Here is a 24,949-nt window from a genome sequence, read left to right as displayed (position 1 = left end):
GGAAACATCTGTATTTTATGGCCTAAGAATTATTTCTGTTTATTTTTAAAGAAAGATTTTCACAACCATGAAAAAGCTAATGTTTATAATCAGTGTTGCTGGCGCTGCTGCCTCTCTATCCGATGTCTCTAATAATTCAGATACATTCATTGGTTCTTGAGTTAGAAATATACCTCAACGGACCAAGATGGCGGCGATGTAGAGGAGCTGCGAGAGACGCTGATAATAAGCTCCTTGCCTGTATTTTCTATACCTGAAATCGATGCCTTCTAAGAGGAAAGGGGTGCTTAGGGTCTCTGCCTCGTCGGCCCTGACGTCCACCCCGATTCAACAGACGATGGATCGTTTCTTCGCGCCTTCTCCGGCGCCCACACAAGCTGGAGTGGAGAGCTCGGCGTTGGGCGGTGACGGGAGGGAGTCACTGGCCCTTTCGGGCACTGAAATATCGTTGTCTCCTTCGGCCCCTATGACACCTCCGTGTCCGGCAACAGCCAAAACTCTGTGGCGAGAGACACACGCTTCCGGAAGTGAAAGCGTGGGGTCTCCTGGCGAGGGCACAGCGTGGTCGGCGGAACGGCAGATGGAAACAGCAGCAGAGAGAGGGGATCTTTCTCTCTCCCAGACGGAGGTTTCCATGAATAGCATCTGGCAATTGCTTCAGAGGATGGAAGGGAAAATTGAAAAATCAACTGAAGAGGTAACAAAATTAAATGAAAAATTGGAATTATTGACTGGGTCAGTTGAATCTATGAAGTTAGAGTATACAGGCCAAGCCAAGCAAATGCAGGTGGATATACAACAATTGCAACAATTCAAATTGGCTTCAATTAAAGACAGCTCCACCATTCATAAGAAACTAGAACAATTTGAAAATTTTAATAGGCGTTTGAACCTCCGCTTTCTAAATTTTCCTCAAACTTCAGGAATGTTACCTATTGATTTGTTAAAAAGATACTTCATTGAGAATTTGGAAATTTCTTCTAAATGTATTCCTCCAATTAACAAAATTTATTACCTACCAAATAAAAAGATGCCTGACGGAAATGGAAAGGCTAATGGAAATGAGATTGGGAAAGTAAGAGAAGGAGAGACAAATGTGATAGATTTTGCAAATGTGACGGCTTTACTGGAACAAACGATAACATCTGAAATGGACAGAGCAACATTATTAGTATCATTTGTTTTTGAACAGGATGTGAATATGATTATGAAATTGTTTTTCAAAAATTCCCAAAAATTGTTTGGGGGTCGGAAAATATGGATATATCCTGACGTAGCTAAGACTACACAAGAACGGAGGAAAGAATTTCTTGCAATGCGACAACAGACTATAAATATTGGAGCAACATTTTTATTGGTGTATCCCTGCAAATGCCTGGTTAGGTACTTAGGTGTTAAATATGTTTTTTTCTCTCCTAACCATCTGAAGGAATTTCTAGATGTTAAGCAGATCATTAAGGATTAAAGATTAAGGGATAATAATAGTAATGGGCGCTAGATACATTATGCCTTTCTTCTTTGCACTATTCCTTTAAATTTCTCTCTAATTTTAGTTTTGGTCACCCCCTGTTTATTGTGGTCTAAGAAGGGGTTTATCATTATGATGATTGTTGTAAAAGTATTATTGTGTAAAAATTTTCTTCCCTGTATTCAATGTAACAAGAATTAATTCTTGTAAAATAAGACTGTATAATTATAAATAAAAAAATAACAAAAAAAAAAAGAAATATACCTCAACAACAAAGAGTTTCCATCAGGCAAATAGTATACTCGTGAGAATGGAGGTAACATTTCTTCTGAGACCTCTAAAATTACCAATAGATATCTCTTAAGCATTTCCTTAGGGACTATCATCGTCAACCTAGGAAAATTAATCAACCTTACATTATTACTTCAAGAGTTGTTCTCAAGCATCTTGACTTTTCTTCTCAAATTAATGTCTTTTATTAATGTCTCATGCAATTGTTTAGATGTTTTTGTTTCCTGTTCAAGTTTCTGGATAGAAATTTTAGAGTCATCTCACTTTTCAAGTCTTAGTTCTTTAGTATGTTCCATTAATTTATTTTCAATAAATTGAAAATTAGGGCTTATGGTTTTAGAGAAACTGGCCATAAAATCCCAAAGTGAATCTAAGGTTACCTCTGCATGTTTGTCCAAGGAAATTAGGCCTTGTCTAGTGAAAAAGTGTTCACCATTCTGGAGTGTTTCTCTGGCTTAATCCATCCACCAAAGCTGGAATTGCCCCAGAATCTTCCACTAGAGCATCTTAGATAGGAGCCCCAGCCTCCAACCCCTCCGATGAAAAAACACTTGCCTCAGGGGAAGGGAACTCCACTAGCTCTGGGGTTTCCCTATCCCTTGGAGAACTGGTAATCCGAGGCTGCGGGGGTGGTGTCCTAACATCAGGGCTAAGGGTTATATCTGGTCCTGGAGGAATTGCCATGGGCTCACATGTTCCCTGCGTCCTCAGCGGACCACTTCCTAATGCCATCGAAACCTGCCGCATTCCAACAAAAGTTCCTCAATATTGGCGAGACTGGGCCCTCCAGAGCGCTGCGAGGCAGCAGCAGCAGCAGCGCTACAGCCTCTCCTCTTCAGCATTGTAGGCAAGTAATTTACTGTTAAGAAACTTTTTATAACAAAACAGTGCTCTTGTGCGAAGCACTCAGCGCGTTCAGCCTGCTGCCATCTTGGATTCCTCTGCCCGGCTGTGTGGGCTTCTGTTGAGCAGCCTCTTGTTTAGGTTGCTAACGTGGTTGCTGCAGGAGCAGGAGGAAAAGGTTTAGCCAAAAACCTATGCTGGTACGAAAAAGCTGGCTTAAAGGTACAGGGCGGTTGAGTCTTCTTCTTTGGTTTAACCCAGGGGTAGGGAACTCCGATCCTCGAGAGCCGTATTCCAATCAGGTTTTCAGGATTTCCCCAATGAATATGCATGAGATCTATTTGCATGCACTGTTTTCAATGCATATTCATTGGGGAAATCCTGAAAACCTGACTGGAATATGGCTCTCGAGGACCGGAGTTCCCTACCCCTGGTTTAACCGAAGTGTTCCATCTGGTCTCATGAGCGGATAGCATATGAATAGTCGTATCCATTGATAGACCAAAAAGTTCCTGGACAGGGAGCATTGGCCAAGCAGTCATGTTGATTTACATCAAGTTCAGAAACATGAAGCCAGGCAAGGTGCCTCATGGCCACCAACATGGCCGTTCCTCATGTGTAACATAGTAGATGACAGCAGATAAAGATCCAAATGATCCATCCAGTCTGCCCAACCTGATTCAATCTAAAAATTTGTTGTTTTTTTTCTTCTTCTTAGTTCTGGGCAAGAATCCAAAGCTCTGCCCAGTACTATTCTTAGATTCCAACCACTGAAGTCTCTGTGAAAGCTCACTCCAGTCTATCTACACCATCCCAGCCATTGAAGCCCTCCCCAGCCCATCCTCCACCAAACGGCCATATACAGACACAGACCATGCAAGTCTGCCCAATACTAGCCTTAGTTCTTCAATATTTACTATTATTTTCTGATTCTAGATCATCTGTGTTCATCCCATGCTTTTTTGAACTCCGTCACCATTTTCATCTCCTTTAAATCGGCAGAGCAAGTTGCAGTAATATTTTGCATTAACTGTTTAGCCCCTTGGAAGATAGGAAGGTGTTGTAATTACTGATCCCATAACACTGTGGCCATGAACTTTTCTGCTGATTTTTGGGTCTTGAATTTCCATGGCCTTGGAGAACCCGAGTATGCCATTGCATGGACTGTTTTATCTCAGGATCATAGTGATCAAATTTCTTAGCAAACTTGTCCATACAAACTGATAATGATTTCTTATTATTATTTATAGCTTTCATTACCTCTTTCCAAGTTGAACCCAAGACATCAGATGCCTTGTTCTCAACAGGCAAGACTTTGGCAGAGGCTGTTCCACTCCTAAAAGCCTTCAAAAAGGGATGCCAGCCAGCTTAGAGCCATCAACACAGAAGTCACTTCCAGAAGCCAAATTTTGCAATAAGGCTGTCCCACCGAGTAAAACCAGAGACATGACTCCTTTCAACAATTCTGGGACATGGGATGCATCAAAATTCCAAAAACTAAAGAATAATCTCCCTTCCCCTCCGCCCCATAGCAGACAATAGTTCTCCAAAGCACTGTAAACATTCTGAAGCTCAAACTGATTGAGAGTCTGTTGTCTAGGAAGACCGCTGGTACCATCCTCAGTGGGAAAGGTTCATGCCTTGTCCTTCCACCTATCCATCAGGTTCAGTCTACCAGAAGACCTCTGGATTAGCAGAGTTCACACCACTGCATGTGCTCCCAGTGCCATCTTAGCTCCTCCCCCTCCTGTCTATCACTCTCCCTTGATACAACTCTCTGATCACCCAAAGAAATGATCAGATCCATCTGACAAGACCTGCCTCCAGTAAAACCATGCTGCCTTGGATCTTGCAATCCACTGGATTCCAGAAATCCCACTAACTTCTGTTTTAGGAGTTTCCACTAATTTAATCACCGCTGAGGTCATACTAACCAGTCTGTGGTTCCCAACTTCCTCCATAATCTACTTTTGTGGAGAGAAGCCATATGTGTCCTCTCCCATTCTCTAAGACCACTCCCAATTCTAAAGTACTATTAAAAAGTCAGACAGCAGAGCTGCAAGAACTTCCCTAATTCCTTAAAATACCCGCAGGTGTGTTCCATCTACTGAACCCTCACAAACACAATCTTCTGAAAACTGTTTCAAGATCTATCCAACTTCCATTCCTATTTGTGTTTGTCTTTTCCAGTCCTGCTCCCAGTCCATCTTCAATTCCTCCCCTTCACGAGTTAAACATAACTGCTAAGAAACAAGAGCAGAACAAAAAGGTATCAAGTTTATAGCTTTCTCTTTTTTATTAAATTGTATTTGAAGAAAAGCCTGAAATCACCTGGTAAATTGTCAAAGCTATAAATACGAATATCTTCTGATGGCGAAGGTGGTTGATCAGTTAAGGGGAAGCCTCTTCCTTCATTTGGATGATAAACAGTTATCTGGAAACAAAAAAGAGCAAGGAGTTACAAAATCAAACCAATTATAAATAAGGAGACAAAAAGAAAACAAGACAAAAACATACAGCCCACAAAACATAGGGCACAGATCACTTTATAAAGAGATTAGTCCCATTCTGCTGGAAAATTTAACATCTTAAACTTGATGCTTGGTATCTGCCTGAGCCAAACAAAAGCTGATGCTACTTCGGTCAAAAGGCTGCTCTTTACCCACATAGAAGTTGGAAGGGAGAAAAAGGACAACACACATCTGAAAGAAGGTGGCTAAAGAGGAAATAAATATTAATTATAGATGAGAGGGCAGGAAGGGGAGGGTATTTTGATCTTTTATTAAATGTTAAGATTAATAGGAAAAATAATTTATGTTATATATGATTACATATTATAGAAAGGAGAGGGAGAGGGTTAAATTTCAGTAATTTAAGTAGATTTCGATAGAAATTCAAGTGATGTATTCAAGTTTAAATGTCATTTTCTGAAACCCTTGTAAGTTGTAAAAATGAATAAAGAATTAAAAAAAAAAGAAATATTAACCAAAAATAGTTAAAGCAAAAACACACATAGCAAAATAAAAAGTTAGTCAACTATAGCAGGTGTTCTCCAAGGATAGCAGGATGAATATCCAGCATCAATGGGCGATGTCAGCAATGAAGCTCCAACACAGAGACATGCCTCAGCTTTCCATTTCCAGAAGCTTTTAGAAGCAAGTAACTCTGCATGAATGCACATCTCCCCACCTGTCATCACCACACGGGACCAGTAAGTCTAATAAAAAGCCGACAGTATTCAACTCCAATGAAAGGTGAGCAGGGCAGTGTGGATATTCATCCTGATGAACTTTTAGAGAATGACACAGTGACAGAATTTGTCACCATCTTTGTCCCCGCTGATAACCATCCCCATGTCATTCTTTTTTTTTTTTTTTTTTTTTTTTTAATTTTTTATTTATAAATTTTCCATTCTTACAATATTTAATTCATACAATATATATTAATTATTACATATCTGAAATATTATCATTATTAATTCATAATATTTAAAATATAATATGAAAAAGATTATTCAATAACATATAAAATATAATTCCCTCTCCCTTTTTATATAATATATTTCCATTAATTAATCAAATCCCACCCCATTCATATACAATTTTTATCATTGTGCTAAGAAACTAATCATTAGAATAATTTGTCAATGGTTGCCATATTTTCTTGAAATTAAGAAGATTTCCCTGTTGTATCGCTAATATTTTTTCCATTTTATAAATATGACAAACAGAGTTCCACCAGAATGTATAATTCAATTTGGTATAGTCTTTCCAATTTTGAGTAATTTGTTGCATGGCGACTCCTGTTAGTATTAATAATAGCTTATTATTATTTGCTGAAATCGGACTCTTAGTTCTCATTGCAGTTCCAAATAATATGGTGTCATATGAGAGTCCTACGTGATTCTCTAGTAACTTATTAATTTGGGGCCAAATTGAATTCCAAAATGCATTTACATAGGGACAGAAAAAGATTAAATGATCTAACGTCCCTATTTCCAATTTACAATGCCAGCATCTATTAGATCTAGTACTATCTATTTTTTGCAGGCGCGTTGGGGTCCAAAATACTCTATGTAATAAGAATAACCATGTTTGATTCATAGATGCTGACCTTGTAGATCTTAATCTCCAGGACCAAAATCTTGGCCATTGAGATTCAGAAATTGTCTGACCAATCTCAATACTCCAAATATCCCTAAGACCTGTTTTCTTTTTTTTATTTAAAAATCCGTATATCAATTTGTACCATTTTGCGGCTTGGTGACCCAAAAAATCCGTCTGGAAACATAGAACCTGTAAACTATATTGATTATTTAGATTTTTCCATTCAGGGAACCCTACCTGAATGGCCTGCTTCAATTGCATCCATTTAAAATATTGTGTTTTATTTAATCCAAATTTATTTAGCAATTGTGAAAAACTAAGCAGTGATCCTTCTGATATGACATCATTCAATGTTCTTATTCCTGCATTTATCCATTGCTTCCAGACGATTTTAAATCCGCCAATCTTGATCCTGGAGTTTATCCATATTGATTGATTTAGAGATTTAGCAATAGGTTCTGATGATAAATTACTGATATATCTCAATGTTTTCCAAGTGTCAAATAAAATTCTGTGATCTTTGTATCTTTTAGGCATTGTTATAGTTATTAACTGTTCTGGATATAAAGGGAACAGGAGCCGCCATTCTAAATATAGCCAATCTGGTACATTTTCTAAAAGGTCTGGGAGGATCCAATACATACCCTGTCTTAAGATATAGGCTTGATGATACCTATAAAAATTTGGAAAATTAACCCCCCCTTCCACAATTGGTCTTTGTAATGATACTAAAGCGATTCTTGGTCTTTTCCCACACCAAACAAATTTTGTAATAACATTGTTAAGTTTTTTATAAAATGACCCCTGAAAAAATATTGGAATCATACTCATTTGGTAACAAACCACAGGCAATATCATCATTTTAACTGTTTGAATTCTTCCCCACCAAGAAAGATGTAGTGGATTCCATTGCTCACACATTTCTGTTATTTTTTTCAATAAAAGTTTTTCATTCTCTTTGACTGTATCTTCAATTGTGTTTTTGATCATAATTCCTAAGTATTTTATTCCATCTTCTTTCCAAATAAATGAATATGGGTCAAATAATCCTTTGGTACAATGAACATTTATTGGGAGAATTTCAGATTTGTTCCAATTAATTTTATATCCAGAAAAAGTACCATATTTTTCTATTAAATTAAGTATACATGGAATAGTAGTTTCCGGTTCTCTTAAATATAATAATATATCATCTGCATATGCAGATAATTTAAATTCAAAACTGGTAAATGATATTCCCTTTATCTCCTTAGTTTTGTTTATTGCAATTAATAAAGGTTCTAGGACAATATCAAAAAGTAAAGGAGACAGAGGGCATCCTTGTCTAACTCCCCTATGCAAGTTAAATCTATTTGATAAATTATTATTAATATATAATCTTGCTCCAGGAGAGCTATACAATGTCTGAATCATTTTAATAAAACCGGATCCTATGCCAAACCATTGTAAAGCTTGGTATATAAAATTCCATTCCACTCTGTCAAAGGCTTTTTCTGCATCTAAAGATATTAAAAAAACTGGATCATTTATATTTTTTGCTAAATTTAATGAGTGGAATGCTAATCTAGTATTATTTGATGAATGTCTTTTAGCAATAAATCCTGTTTGATGTACATCAATAATGAAAGGGAGAGCTTTTGCCAATCTTAATGCTAATACTTTAGCCATTAATTTGTTATCCACATTCAATAATGAAATAGGCCTGTAATTTGAAACCAGAGTAGGATCTTTGTTTGGTTTTGGTAAGACTATAATTATCGATTCTGCCATAGTACCAGAAATATTTTCATTCTTTATTTGATATTGATACAAATTTAACAGATGTGGTAATATGATATTTTGGAAAAATTTATAAAATTCAACCGTATACCCATCTCCACCTGGAGCGGATCCAGCTCTAAGAGACTTCAATGCTGTTTCTAATTCTTTTAAAGATATAGGTTCTTCTAAACTTCCTTTTATATGATCTGGAATATTTGGTCCAATATATGAATTTAAAAAAGTTAATCCGTCTTGTTCTTTATTTTTATAAGAATTGGAAGTATATAATTCTTTATAAAAATCAAGAAATTGTGTTATAATATCTTTTGTGTTGGTATGTGTGTTACCTTGTGTATCTTTAATTGCAATAATCTTAGATTTTCTTTTCTTTGCTTTTAGAAAGTTTGCTAATAATTTCCCCGCTTTATTTGAATTTCCATAATATTGTACTTGTTTGTTGAAAATGTCTTTCCTCACAATTTGAGAAGAAATCTCATTATATTTAACTTTTAATTTTAATAATTCTTGTAGTGTATTATTTTCCCATTTCTCAATTAATTTATTTTCTAATAATTTAATTTGCTTTCCCATCTCAATAAATTGTTTTTTTTTTTGTTTATTAATAAATGTTGAATATGAAATAATATTTCCTCTCATAGTTGCTTTAAAAGCATCCCATAAGATCTCAGCATTAATATCATCTGATTCATTAAATTGAAAGAATTCTTGCATTTTTATTTTAAAGTCTTCAAGAAATTTTGAATCCGCTAATAAATCATTATTAAATCTCCAAATTAAATCAAAATTTTCAACATCATAATTTTGAAGATTAATCCACACACCAGCATGATCTGAAATTATAATGGAATCAATTGCTGCTTTTAAGACACGCTGCGCTATATTATTAGAAACAAATATATAATCAATTCGTGAAAAAGATTTATGGACCTGAGAACAAAAAGAAAATTCCTGATCATTAAAATGAAGAATTCGCCATATATCTACTAAATCACAAGATATTATCAAATTATCTAAGCCTAATGATTTCATAACTTTACTTGGTTTTTTATCCAAAATCGGATCCATTACAGCATTGAAATCCCCTGCTACTATTAAATTAGATGTAGCCAGTGGTAAGAGCAATTGTTGAATTTGTTTAAAAAACTCCATTTGATTCGTATTAGGAGCATATAAATTGAATAAGTTCAGGGTTGTATTTCCCAGGACCATCTCGATATGTACCCATCTACCTAAGGGATCATAATTAATTAATTTAAAATCTGCATTACATTTTTTGTTTATTAGAACAGCCACTCCAGCTTTTTTCTTTAAAGCCGGTGCAAATAAACATTTAGAAATCCAACCTCCAGATAATTTTTTTGATTCAATTTCCGAAAGATGGGTCTCTTGAATGAAGTAAATGTCCGCATTTTGATTTTTAAGGAACGATAATAATTTCTTCTTCTTAATAGGATGATTTAAACCATTGACATTCAGCGAATACATTTTTATATCCATCTAATTAATAGTTATATTTTAACCAATATTCTATGATAGTTTACACGATTATCTCCTAGCACATTCATTAAAAATTCATATCCTATCCCACCCATTATTTTCCCTCCCCTCCCACCCATTATCATATTCTGATTTGGAACACGCATTGGTCATGCAAAACCTACATCTCCATCTCCAGGCAACTAATAATTCATTATATTATTACAAAAAAAAAAAACATATTTCTAAATTCAATACATTCTTTATACTTCCACCCTTATACAATTGAAATTTATATCCATTTAATCTATAATATTTTATAAATTTACTGAGAATTATATATATTTGATTTATAAAATTAAATTCAATATCATGCATACATGTAATATTATACTCTTAATAAATAAACATATTACAATATAGCTCTATTTCTCTATATATATCTATAGATCTTCATATAAATTAAATATATTCATTTTTATATAAATATATAAATATTAATATTAATAATAATGCAATTCAATCATTTTCATAGATCATCTTCATAATAAATTAATTTGAATAATTAGTTGAATAAAATATACATTTTATATCAATAAATAAGTTTTATAATAAATTCATATTTTATTAATTATCAACCAATCAGTTACTTATTTTCTTATTTTTCATTATAATTTAATATGACTGAATAATTGACTCAAATAAAAATTTTATATTCGATATCTATTTTATTAATTAATCCTGTCAATAATCAAATTATTTTCTTGTATATATTTCATAAAATTATAATTTTCTTATACAGAATTGAAATATTGTTTTTATAATAAATTAATATATTTCATTTTTTAATCTTATTCTCAATATATCAATAATAAATTTTTCCTATCAATATTTTTAATGATAATTTCTTTGTAAATCATTTCATTATTCCTTAATCATAATAAGTTAATATGCTATATGATTGAATAAATTTTCTATTTTGATTAAAACATGTAATTTATATAAATTTTTTTTTTTATAAATATATATTTTATTTTTTTTTTTTTTTTTATTTTTTTTTTTTATAATATTAATGATTGTGGATGCTAATATTTTATTAATAATTAATTTAATAAAATAATATTATATTATTGCATCCACTATATCAATAAATATAAATTATTTTTCCAGTTAATAACATTTATTATATCTTAATTTTTATTTATTTTTTTTTTTTATTAATAATCTTCTTTATTTTCCCTTTTTTCCATCTTCTTTCTTCTTTCTTCTTTCTTCAGCTGAATTGTTCTGTTTTTTATGTAAACTTAGGTTCTTTTTGTGTCAGAAATTCTTTCAGTTTTTCCGGGTCTTGAAAGTATATGGATTTATTTCCACTGGATACTCTCATAGTGGATGGATAATATAATCCATATATGTATCCTTTTTCTTTCAGCTGCTGTCTGTATGTAAGGAATTGTTTTCTTATGTTTGCTGTATATTTAGCAAAATCCGGTACTAAAATCAGTTTTGATCCTTTATAATTCAAGTTTTTATTTGCTTTTGCCATTTTTAATATTTCTTGAGCTTGTTGATACCTTAACACCTTGAATATCAAAGGTCTTGGAGCAGCCTGATTTACTGGCTTTCTTGTGGGGATTCTGTGGGCTCTTTCAATTTCTAACGGCCATTTTGAGTTGAGCTGGAGCAGTTTAGGTAAAAGATTTTCCAGGAATTGTACAGGATCTCCCCCTTCAATATTTTCAGCCAGCCCCAAAATTCTGATGTTCTTTCTTTTTCCTCGGTTTTCCATATCCACCAATTGATTTTTTAAAGCTGCTACTTCTTTTTTGTCTTTGTCATATTCTTGTGTAAAGGATTCAAATTTCTCCATTTTTTCTTCCATCACTGTCATTCTCAGTCTTTCCGTTTGGATTTCTTGTTTCATGATAAGAAGTTCTTCTTTGACTTCAGATATTTTGTTGGCATTTTCAGTCAGCATCAATTTTATTTTGAACAGTTCTGTCATAATGTCTGACTTTTCAGTGAGTTCTTCAGTCTCCATCGGGAACGGCACACTCGATGGTGACAGAGGAGTAACTTTTGTTCTTTTTGCTGAGATACCCGATGTCGAAGGTTTTTCAGCTTTCCCCTGCTTCATATTCGCCATCTCCGACGTTGTTTTATGTGTTTTTAATCGCGATTCAAGAAAGTAGAAGTTTTATTTTTATTCCGTTTGTTGCCTGGATACGGGAGCGCTGCAGTTAGGCTGCCATATCGTGCGCGCTCCAAGCCACGCCCCCTCCCCATGTCATTCTTAAGGAGAGAAGGAAGAATCTGAGTATGAATGGGCACAGCCACTAACTCTCAAGCCTTGCTTTAAATACTGGTCTAGAAGGACTGAGGTTGAGATAAACACTAAAGAATGACATGGGGTGGTTTCACGTGGTTATCCACAGGGTGGAGTTTTGGATTAACTTTGCTTCCTATGAGGACAAGCAAAATGAAGAACCCACAAATATTTTTTATTTACAACTTTTTTGTTCAGCGTGGAACAGAAACCAAATGAGAGTGTGGGAGGGGAAAGTGGTTTTTTTTATTTTAAATTCTTTATTCATTTTAAAACTTTCAAGTGTACAAGAATTGCAACAAATAAAATAGATTTAAACACTAAATTTGGGAACCATTAACGTCCTATTGTCAGGATTGATGCCATTTTCTAATATTTTTCTTTTAACAATGTAAGATAAGGGTTGGGTGGGGGGTGGGTTTCTATTATATGAAAATAACTAAAGGGATCTCAGCATAGGAGGGGGAGGGTTATATTTCTAACTATAAGAAATCTAACTATAAGATATGATGATAAGATGTACAAGGGAGGGGAAAGTTAAAGCTACAGCCTCAGCACCCTGAGGTTGTTGGTTCGAACCCACACTGCTCCTTGTGACCCTGCGCAAGACACTTAATCCCCCCACTGCCCCAGGTACATTAGATAGATTGAGCCCACTGGGACAGACAGGGAAAAATGCTTGAGTACATGTAAAACCGTTCTGAGCTCTCCTGGGAGAACAGTATAAAAAATTGAATTACTAAATAAATAAATAAGAAGTTCTGGAACGCATTGCCAGAGATTGTGATAAGAGCAGATGGCATAGCTGGTTTTAAGAAAGGTTTGGACAATTTCCTGAAGGAAAAGTCCATAGTCTGTTATTGAGACAGACATGGGGGAAGCCACTGCTTGCCCTGGATCGGTAGCATGGAATGTTGCTACTCTTTGGGTTTTGGCCAGGTACTACTGACCTGGATTGGCCACCATGAGAACAGGCTATTGGGCTTGATGGATCATTGGTCTGACCCAGTAAGGCTATTCTTTTTTTTTTTTTTTTAATCTTTATTCATTTTTACAACTTACAACAAATGTATCAGGAAAAAACATTTGAACTTAAAAACATCACTTGATTTACTATTACAATCATCTTAAATTAATGAAATTTATTCCCACCCTCCCAACCCTACCATTTCATATGCATTCACTTATATTATATAATATATTCTTTCCTATTAATTCAAATATTTAATAAAGAATCCAAACCCCCCCTCCCTATCCCCTTATTTTCAATTGTATTATTAAGGGAAAAATGTTATCTACTCATTACAATAATCTGCCAATGGCCCCCAAATATCCTGAAATTTAATAAAATGTCCTTTCTGTGTGGCTAAAGCAGTTACTTACCGTAACAGGTGTTATCCAGGGACAGCAGGCAGCTATTCTCACATATGGTTGACGTCATCAGCGGAGCCCGGATGCGGAAGCTCACAAGCATACTTGCTTGAAGAAACCAGAAGTTTTGAGTTGACCAGTTCTTTCCATTTTATATATACGACACAAAGAATTCCACCAGAAATTGTAGTTCAATCTACTCCAATTCTTCCAATTAAATGTAATTTGTTGAATGGCGACTCCAGTCATAATTAGCAAGAGCTTATTATTTTTTGAGGATATTTGACTCTGCCCTCATTGACATGCCAAATAAAATAGTATCATATGATAAGGCCACCGGATTCTCTAATAAACAATTTATAGCTGGTTTGTCTGGCGTAACGGAGAAGTTGCCTTGAAGTAAAAAAATAAAAATAAAAAAGTAATGCTCTTTTGCAGTCCAAAGTGTGGAGACTGATCTGCTGGAGAGGAATGCGGAGGAGGAAAAAAGGATGGTAAGGTTATTGATTGGTTGAGATGAAAGTCCGTAACTACCTTAGGAAGGAATCTGGGATGAGTTCGTAATTGTACTCTATTAGGAAAAAATTGTAGATAAGAATAATATGTAACCAGTGCTTGAAGTTCACCAACTCTTCTGGCTGAGGTCAAAGCTGTGAGAAAAACTGGTCTTTCAAGTAAAGAATGTAAGAGAAGCAGATCCCAAAAGCTTAAAAGGGGCCTGCATTAAGTGATCTAAAACTAAATTAAGGTCTCTTGCTGGAGGAGGGTCTCATTGTGAAAGCCTAAGATTAGCGAGACCTCTTGTGAAACGAGAAATGAGAAGGTGACGTGAAATAGGTTTACTGTCCATGAAAATACAGTAAGCCGAGATAGCTGCCAGATGAAATCTGACAGTTTGATGTGAGACCAGAATTTGAAAGGGGATAGATTCCGTACAAACGTAAGGAAGTTCTTCACACAGAGAGTGGTGGAGAGCTGGAACGCTGTTGTAAGGGAAAAAACACCCTCCGGGGTTTAGGGATGTAAGGAGAAGACTGCGATCTTTGAAGGGCAGGACGATTATAGGGAATAAACCTACATAGAGAATAGTATTGCTGAAAAAATTACTGATGGAATGATCTTTGATAAAAAAAAAAAAAAGAGGAAGGGCGCCTAAACTGGTGGGATTGTTCCAAGTAATTCGCTGAAAGTGCCATACTAACTGAGGAATTTTTCTTAAGCTGTAAGACAGTTGCTTGTATTTTTTCATCAAAGAAACTGTCTCCCAAGCAGGGAGTAACATAGTAACATAGTAGATGACAGCAGATAAAGTCTGCCCAACCTGTTTCAAATTTAAATTTTTTAAATTTTTTCTTCTTAGCTATTTCTGAGCAAGAATCCAAAGCTCTACCCAGTACTGTGCTTGGGTTCCTACTGCCGAAATCTCCGTTAAAACCTACTCCAGCCCATCTACAACCTCCCATCCATTGAAGCCCTCCCCAGCCCATCCTTCACCAAATGGCCATATACAGACTGTGCAAGTCTGCCCAGTACTGGCCTTAGTTCAATATTTAATATTATTTTCAGATTCTAGATCCTCTGTGTTCATCCCACGCTTCTTTGAACTCAGTCAAAGTTTTCCTCTCCACCATCTTTCTCGGGAGCGCATTCCAGACATCTACCACCCTCTCCGTAAAGTAGAATTTCCTAGCATTGCCTTTGAATCTACCACCCCTCAACCTCAAATTATGTCCTCTGGTTTTACCATTTTCCTTTCTCTGGAAAAGGTTATGTTCTACGTTAATACCCTTCAAGTATTTGAACGTTTGAATCATATCTCCCCTGTCTCTCCTTTCCTCTAGGGTATACATATTCAGGGCTTCCTGTCTCTCCTCATACGTCTTCTGGCGCAAGCCTCCTATCATTTTCATCGCCCTCCTCTGTCCGCTTCAAGTCTTCTTACGTCCTTCGCCAGCACCTGCTAACCTTTCGTAACATAGTAACATATAGTAACATAGTAGATGATGGCAGATAAAGATCCGAAAGGTCCATCCAGTCTGCCCAACCTGATTCAATTTAAATTTTTTAATTTTTTCTTCTTAGCTATTTCTGGGCAAGAATCCAAAGCTTTACCCTGTACTGTGCTTGGGTTCCAACTGCCGAAATCTCTGTTAAGACTTACTCTAGCCCATCTACACCCTCCCAGCCATTGAAGGTGCAGGTTCTCTCTAATATCCAATGTTCTCAGCCAAGCTGAGCGCCTGGCTGCAATGGCCACTGATGCCATTCGAGATGTCATGTTGTATGTATCATAGTTAGTCTTAATTAGATGGTAAGTGGATTCCTGAAGAGCAATGAAAAGATTTGGAAATGCTTCCAGAGAAGCGGCTTCTAACAGCTGCAGAATTGAATGTTGACAATGGAGAATTTGCAGCTGATGAGCAATGATTTTAGAAGAAAGCATAGACCTCTGATAGATTTTGCGGCCCATGGAATCAAGGAAGCAAAGATCTTTTCATGGGGGTGCAGACAATGGGGCATTTACAATCTTAGCCTTTTTACAATCTTAGCCACCTCTGATACCATTGATTGATGAGAGCGTTGTTGAAGGTCATGACTGGGTGCTTTTTGAACCTTATATTTCAACTCTAACCACTTAGAAGCTGTAGATACTGAAAGAGTTTCTGTCATTTTCTAATTGAAGGTCTTCGAGAACTTGATGTACTGAAAGAGCCACGAGTTCCTTTAATGGGATTTTACAGGATTGAAAAATGGCATGAAAATCTTTGCTACCTGTCGGCCTTGCTTCTTGAGGGAAGAAAACTTCTGTAAAAATTTGGGTAAGAGTATTCTACTGTAGGAACTGGTTGAATAGCTTACATAAAAACATAGAAATAGACGGCAGATAAGGGCCCACGGCCCATCTAGTCTGCCCACCTTAATGTCCCTCCCCTACCTTTGCCCTGTGAATAGATCCCATGTGCCGCTCCCATTTGGCCTTAAAATCAGGCACACTGCTGGCCTCAATCACCTGTAGTGGAAGACTATTCCAGCGATCAACCACTCTTTCAGTGAAAAAGAATTTCCTGGTGTCACCTCGTAGTTTCCCGCCCCTGATTTTCAACGGATGGGACCCTTGAAAAAGAAGATATCTTCCTCTGCCTCGATGCGGCCCGTAAGATACTTGAACGTCTCGATCATGTCCCCCCTCTCTCTGCGCTCCTCGAGCTTGAAGTAGTTGAGGAAGTAGGTCAGGATCTGAAACTAGGAGCACATCTGCTTCTGAGCATGCTGGAGGAAAGTGGGGACCCTGAATTAGAGATGAGCAAATAGGAATACAGGGATCCCAGGGTACTTCAGGAGATGCCACTACAGGGTCTGTAAGCACAGGTTCCTGTGGGAAAAACTGCTGAGTATAGAATTGCTGAGCTTCTAAAGGTAGAGGAGCCTGAGAAGTCTGTCATAAGCCGTATGATGAAGACCATCACCATTTCAGTAGCCTTCTTCTGAACTGACTCCATCCTTTTTATATCTTTTTGAAGGTAAACAATATTCTAAATGAGGTCTCACCAGAGTCTTATACAGGGGAATCAATACCTTCTTTTTTCTACTGGCCATACCTCTTCCTGTACACCCTAGCATCCTTCTAGTTTTCGCCGTCACCTTTTCAACCTGTTTGGCCAGCTTAAGATACATCACAATCACGCCCAAGTCCTGCTCTTCTGTCATGCACATATGTTCTTCACCCCCTAAACCAGGGGTGTCAAGGTCCCTCCTTGAGGGCCGCAATCCAGTCAGGTTTTCAGGATTTCCCCAATGAATATGTATGAGATCTATTTGCATGCACTGTTTTCATTGTATGCTAATAGATCTCAAGCATATTCATTGGGGAAATCCTGAAAACCTGACTGGATTGCAGCCCTCGAGGAGGGACTTTTGACACCCCTGCCCATTTGCAACCCAAATGCATGACCTTGCATTTCTTGGCATTAAATTTTAGCCGCCAAATTTCAGACCATTCTTCAAGCTTTGCTAGGTCTTTCTTCATGTTATTCACACCCTCTGGGACGTCTACTCTATTGCAAATTTTGGTATCATCCACAAAGAGGTAAATCTTACCCGACAGCCCTTCAGCAATAACAAAAGCATTTATACAGTCGGCAAACAATATTGACTATAAGTGCTTTTGAATATTGTTCACTTTGTGATTTGATTTCTAAAGAAAACCAATAGCACTTACCGCACTTCCATCACAAGAAATTCGGAGAACCTCCCTGACACGCTCTTGGGCATTGTATTCTTTGAGAAATTCCATACACACTTCACCTGTATCTAGAACACTCACCTACGAAACAGCAGAAGAGAAAAAAAAAAAAAAAAAAGTCAGCACTCCTGTTTCAAAGTCATTCCCTTCCAGAGCAGGATTATAAATGCTCAGCTTTGCAAATCAAGTACAGAAGATTATTTTGAGGTGATAATGGGCAAGACTATTGAACATTACAACTGCATATCAATAGAGCAATTAGGCAGACACAAAAAAAGCATTTCAAACTTGCAGCCTGGTTTTTATCTTTGTACTATATATCCAAAGATTCAAAATTTGTTTTTTTTTTCTTAAATAACTACTGTACTTGCATACTACGCGCCGTCAGTAATAATCCAGCATTAGAAATGAAAACCATAATTCAAAAGGAAATTTGTAAATACAATCTGATGCACTTAAGAGTTTCTTTTGAAAATGCAGGCATTGCTGCTTTATGGATTTGAACTTAGTGAAGAAATAGCAGGCTACATATCATGATTAAGGGAAGCCATGATGGAAATCAATAAAAACAAGATAGGTCCAGCCACATAAGTTCTTTGAAGGACATCAATTTCTAGCATGGAACCAATATAAAGAATCTTAAGGGTGGGCTAAAAGCTCAATAAGCACATATTTCGGAAGCATCTGTTAAATTCTATCAAAATCTGTATGGGGTTTTTTTTATAATTCTTTATTCATATTTTTTTTTTTAACTTCTTTATTCATTTTTACATCAATCAACAAGTTTACAATTTTATACAATATATTATACACAATCACTTGTACATTATTAACTATATATCTTATCCAGTTATAAAATATCCCTTCCCTCTCCCCTCCCATCCCATTTCTATACTTCAATCATATTCATATTCTAATTTTTTCATTATATATTCAATCAATCTTGTAAAGGTGCCAAATCACTTGAATATTCCATTAATGGCTAATTCTTTATTCATTTTTAAAACTTACATCAAGTGTACAATTAATAAAACATTTAAGATTACATACATCACTTGAATTTTCTTAGTATATTCAGATACATAAGTTTATTCCCTTCCCACCCACCCATTCCATTCATACTTAATCAAAAATATACAAATATAAATACTCTTATTTATATGTTAACCTTCCGTATAATTTAGACAACCCACCCTCCCCCTCTCCCCCCATTTGCAAATATACTTCCAATAGAAAATGGCATCTATTCATTACCGTATTTTCACTCATTTACTGCGCACCCGTGTAAAACGCGCACACGGGTATAGCGAGGGGAACAGAAATTTATGTAAAGAAATTTTTATATAGCGCGCGCACCCATATACCGCGCATGCCGCCCCGACTCTCCTTTCGCCCGCCCCGACTCTCCTTTCGCCCGCCCCGACTCTCCTCTGGCCCTTGAAGTCCTGTCCCCCCTTGAAGTCCTGTCCCCACCCTGAAAGCCTGATGCCCCCCCCCGACGTCCGATTCACACCCCCCCCCGCAGGACCGCTAGCACCCCCACCCCGAAGGACCGCTCGCACTCGCACCCCCACCCCAAAGAACCGATTGCACCCCCACAGCCTCCCACCCCCCCCTCATCATGGAGAAGCTGCCTACCGTTGTCCTGCTGCTTCCTCTGCTGGCGGTCCCGCCCCTTCTCTGAGCCCTGCGTCTGCGCTGCTTCCTCTTCCGGTGGTCCCGCCCTTTCTCTGACGTCAGTTCTATTGATTTCCATCGACTTCTCAGCAGCCTTTGACACAATTGACCACCAACTTCTTCTGGATAGACTTCAATCAATAGGCATTACAGACCAAGTACTTACTTGGTTTATATAGCACAGTTACTTACCGTAACAGGTGTTATCCAGGGACAGCAGGCAGATATTCTCACATGTGGATGTGGGTGACGTCATCTACGGAGCCCCAGCGCGGACAGCTTTTCAAGCAAACTTGATTGAAGTTTCAAGCTTGCTATGCTGCACCACGCATGTGCCTGCCTTCTCCCTCCACTAGAGGGCGCATCCCCACCTCGTGGTCCTCAGTTCCATAGCCAGCAAAGAAGCCATCCCCGGGGAGGAGGGCGGGTTGTGAGAATATCTGCCTGCTGTCCCTGGATAACACCTGTTACGGTAAGTAACTGTGCTTTATCCCAGGACAAGCAGGCAGCATATTCTCACATGTGGGTGACCTCCAAGCCAACCAAAAAAGGGCAGGTGGGAGGATGGCAATTTAGGAAAACAGGTTACGTAAAACCGACTGGCCAAACCGGCCGTCGCTTCTGGACAACGTATCCAGACAATAATGGGAGGTGAAAGTATGAACCGAAGACCAAGTGGCAGCCTTGCAGATGTCCTCCACCGGAGTAGACCGGAGGAAAGCAACAGAAGCTGCCATAGCTCGGACCCTATGCCCCGTGACTCGACCATGGAGCGTGAGACCAGCCTGAGCGTAGCAAAAAGAAATACAAGCAGCCAACCAGTTGGACAAGGTGCGCTTGGAAACAGGATTTCCCAACCAATTAGGATCGAAGGACAAAAGCAATTGAGGAACCTTCCGATGAGACTTAGTGCGCTGGAGATAAAAGGCCAACGCCCTCTTACAGTCAAGCGTGTGAAGCGCCACCTCGCCAGGATGAGAGTGGGGCTTCGGAAAAAACACCGGAAGAACAATGGACTGATTGAGGTGGAAATCAGAAACAACCTTAGGTAAAAATTTAGGATGAGTGCGAAGAACCACCTTGTCATGATGGAACACCGTAAAAGGCGGGTCCGCAACCAAAGCTTGCAACTCACTAATCCGACGAGCGGACGTGAGCGCAAGTAAAAAGATCACCTTCCAAGTGAGAAACTTAACATGAGATTTGTCAATAGGCTCAAAAGGAGGCTTCATCAGCTGAGCCAAAACCACATTAAGATCCCAAACTACCGGAGGAGGTTTCAGAGGGGGACGAACATTCAAAAGACCCTTCATGAAATGAGTAACCAGAGGATGAAGAGAGAGAGACCGACCCTCGAGATGCCGATGGAAAGCTGCAATCGCACTGAGATGCACCCGAATGGAAGTCGTCTTCAGCCCAGACTGGGACAAATGCAACAAATAATCCAGAACCGAAGACACCGGAACCGAACTCGGATCCAGACGGTGCGAGGAACACCAGGAGGAAAATCTGGTCCACTTCTGGGAATAACAAAGCCGAGTCGAGACCTTGCGCGAGGCTTCCAAAACCTCCCTCACAGACTAAGAAACAGGAACCGAAGTCAAGGGGAAAGGAACCAAGCCGTCAGATGTAAAGACTGAAGATTGGGATGCAACAGCGAACCCCAACTCTGAGACAGCAGAGAGGGAAAAACAGGCAGAAGTAGAGGCTCCCTGACACTGAGTTGAAGAAGCATTGAGAACCAGTGCTGACGAGGCCAACGAGGCGCAATGAGAATCATAGTGGCTCTGGTCGATTTGAGATGTACCAACGTTCTCAAGATCAGAGGGAAAGGAGGAAACGCATACAGGAACCTCCCTCCCCAGTCGAGAAGAAAGGCATCGGCCTCGAGACGGTCCGGGGAGTACATTCGAGAACAATAGAGGGGCAGTTTGTGAGTCTCCAGGGAGGCGAACAGATCCACCTGAGGAGTCCCCCAGCGGTTGAAGACCTCGTGCAGAACTCGGGAGTTTAGCGACCACTCGTGCGGCTGAAGAAGACGACTGAGTTTGTCTGCCAGACAGTTTCTTTCTCCCTGAATGTAAATCGCCCGAAGGAAGATGTTCTGAGAGACCGCCCATTCCCACAGGCGCAGTGCTTCCCGGCAAAGGGACCAAGAGCCCGTCCCCCCTTGCTTGTTCACATAGTACATTGCCACTTGGTTGTTCGTCCGCACGAGGACTATCTGATCGTGCAGCAGGTGACAAAACGCTCGAGCAGCCAGAAAAATGGCACGAAGCTCCAACACATTGATGTGACAAAGACGGTCTTCCGCTGACCATAGACCCTGAATCCGCAGACCATCGAGATGAGCCCCCCATGCGTACTCCGAAAAGTCCGTGGTCAGGACCTTGCGATGCGGCGGAACGAGAAAGAGCAAACCCCCGGAAAGATTGGAAGAGTCGGTCCACCAACGGAGCGAGCGTCTCAAAGAAGGAGTCACCGTCACCGGAAAGGAGACCGGATCCCGATCCTGACGCCACTGGGAGGCCAAGGTCCACTGAGGAAGCCTCAGGTGCAAGCGGGCGAACGGCGTGACATGAACCGTCGACGCCATGTGGCCGAGCAGAATCATCAGACTCTGCGCCGATACGGATGACTGCAGCGAAATCCGGCTGCTCAGTCGAAGCAGGGCCTCCAACCGAGGAGGGGGGAGGAACGAACGGAGGCGAACCGTGTCCAGCAAGGCCCCGATAAACTGAAGAGATTGAGCCGGGCACAACTGAGACTTGGGGAAGTTCACTTTGAACCCCAGACGTTGAAGGAAGATGATAGTCTGTCGGGTCGCTGAGATAACCTCCTCCCTGGAAGGGGCCTTGATCAGCCAATCGTCCAGGTAGGGAAAGACCTGCAGACCCTGAGAGCGCAGGGCCGCCGCGACAACCACCATGCACTTCGTGAAGACTCGAGGGGACGAAGCCAAGCCAAAGGGAAGTACCCGGTATTGAAGGTGCAACTCCCCCACCTGGAACCGTAGAAACTTGCGGAAGGCGGGATGCACCGGAACATGAGTATAAGCTTCCTTCAGGTCCAGGGAGCACATCCAGTCCCCTTCGTCCAACAGAGGATACAGGACCGGAAGCGATAACATACGGAACTTCTCCCGGACAAGGAACTTGTTGAGCTTCCGGAGGTCCAAAATGGGGCGCAAGTCCCCGGTCTTTTTCGGGACCAAAAAATAACGGGAGTAAAACCCTTGTCCCCGGTGTTCAAGGGGAACCGGTTGGCTTCCGAGAGAAGAAGAGGAAGCTGAGCTCGGTTGGAAAGAGACGCGTCCGGCGGATTGTCCGGCGGCGGAGTCATGAAATTTAGTGAGTAACCCTCCGAGATGACACGGAGTACCCAAGCGTCCAAAGTGATTAGAGTCCAGGCCGAATGAAAATTTCTTAACCGACCCCCGATGGGGAGCGGGGTCGGCGAGAGCGTGGAGGGGGCCCGCCCCCATCCACTCAGCACGTCAAAAAGACGGCGCCGGCTTAGACGCCCCTTGCGCTTGAGGCTTCTGGTGTTGTGCCCTGGCCTGCTGAGGCGGACGCCGGGGAGGAGGCCTGGAGAATGCCGGCGTAGACTTCTGCGGATAACGCCGCGGCGGAGGTCTATATGGTTTCGGAGTCGCCAACTTGGCTTTAGGACGGACCAAGGAGGCGAGAGAGCGCTCATGCTCGGACAGGCGTTTCGTCGCCGCCTCCAGAGACTCATCAAAGAGTTCCGATCCGACGCATAGTAAATTGGCCAGGTGCTTCTGCAAATTCAGGTCAACCCGGGCGGGACCGCAGCCGAAACCCGAGAAGGCTAGGACTTTTTCAGAGCCAACTCCACCAGTAAAGACTGGTGGGACAACTGCGCCTTCTCGAACCCCTTACAGGGGACCGAGCGGTACTTTGACTCCATTTTCGAGGGAACCGCCGTGACAGCATAAGGGGAGTCCATGTTCCGCAAGAATGCCTGATGTAGAATCTTGTTCAAAGGCAGGCGCGGAGACTCACGGGGGGGATATGGCAAATCTTGCTCCTCCAGAAACTCATTTGAATATTGGGACCCAGACAAAAGGTCGAGGTCCAAAGCCTTCCCCATGTCAAGGACAAATCTCGAGAAAGAGGAGGGCCTCAAGGTAGGGGAAGGAGATCGAGAGGCCCGGCCCGTCAAGAAGGATGGGGAAGCCTCCCGGGAATATCTGGGTTCCCGACCAGTACCAGAATCCGAGCCCCATGAAGCCATACCAAAGGATTTTGTCGGGGTTGGCAACCTCCGATGCCCCGAGGAACCCCTCGGGGAAGTCCCCGGGGTACGAGGCACCGAGGCAAGCTCCATCCTCCTCGGGGAGGAGTCCCTCGATCCCCTTCCCTCCGAGCAACGCACAAGCCTCGGGTTATCCAGGCGGAGCTCCGAGACCTTCAGAGCCTTCGTTTTCCTCGCCGGCGAAGAGCAACCCCGCCGCCGAGGCGACCCCCGAGGGCGCTTAGGTTTGCGGGACCGATGCTTCGCCCGAGGCCGACCCGAAGGCAAGGATCCCCGGGAGGACCTCAACGAGGAAGACGAAGAGGAAATCCGGCAAACCCTGCGCACCTTGTCCCGAGGCCGCACACTCCGCTCAGGCTGGTCGACTACCGAGGTCGAGGGCAAGGTCGGGATCGAGGTCGGGACCACCGGTGCCGAAGCCAAGGCGGCCGGGGCCGAAGCCGGCTGCATGTGGGCCAGGGCGTAGGACAGCTCCGAGGCGATCATCGCCCGGAGCATGTCCTGGAAAACGGGGACAGCCATCATAGATGGCATGTGCGAAGTCGGCGGGTGCTCCCTCGCGGGTGACCTCGGTAACGAGTATTCCCTCGGGGCACCCGACTTCGATGCCCGGGGTGGGGCCGAGGACGACCCACCCGCCCCCGTCGAGGATCCCGAGGATGGCTTCTTCAAAGACCCTAGAGCAGAGGAAGGAAGCGAGGACTTACCCAAAGTCTGCTTCGGGGTCGAGGACGGTTTCGAAGAGGAAGGCAGCCGCGGCGAGGTCAAGGCCGGGGCCGAAGCCGAGGCCGACGTCGAGGCCTTTCCCGCCGCAGGATCCACAGCAAAGAGCTCCGCCATACGGGCATGCCGGCGGCGGAGAGCACGAGGTTGAAATGTGGAGCACCGAGTGCAGGAATCAGTGGGGTGATCCGCACCTAGGCAAATCAGGCACCACCGGTGGGGATCGGTGATAGAGAGTAAACGATCGCACCGGGTGCACTTTTTAAAGCCCGTCAAGGGACGGGACATGAACTCAAAAAAACGGCTGGGAACGAACGAGGTCCCGCGGCCGCGGCTTCCGGGAGCCCCCGGAGCCGAACAAAAAC

General features: G+C 40.8%; 1 protein-coding gene across 2 annotated transcripts in view; it reads right to left on the bottom strand.

Moving 5' to 3' along the window:
• The window catches only part of PLK4 (polo like kinase 4), a 102,683-nt gene that overhangs the window by 54,642 nt on the left and 23,092 nt on the right, over window positions 1–24,949 (bottom strand). For both annotated transcript variants that reach the window (XM_033938977.1, XM_033938968.1), the window contains exons 8-9: window positions 17,883–17,987; window positions 4,934–5,036 (exon numbers count right to left, since the gene is read on the bottom strand). In XM_033938977.1, coding sequence (XP_033794868.1) covers window positions 4,934–5,036; window positions 17,883–17,987 — 208 coding nt within the window. The remainder of the gene's footprint in view (window positions 1–4,933; window positions 5,037–17,882; window positions 17,988–24,949) is intronic.

This window comes from Geotrypetes seraphini, chromosome 1 (assembly GCF_902459505.1).
Source record: "Geotrypetes seraphini chromosome 1, aGeoSer1.1, whole genome shotgun sequence".
Taxonomy (NCBI): Eukaryota; Metazoa; Chordata; class Amphibia; order Gymnophiona; family Dermophiidae; genus Geotrypetes; species Geotrypetes seraphini.
The sequence above is the reverse complement of the archived record's forward strand: the minus strand, read 5'-3'. Positions and strand labels throughout refer to the sequence as shown.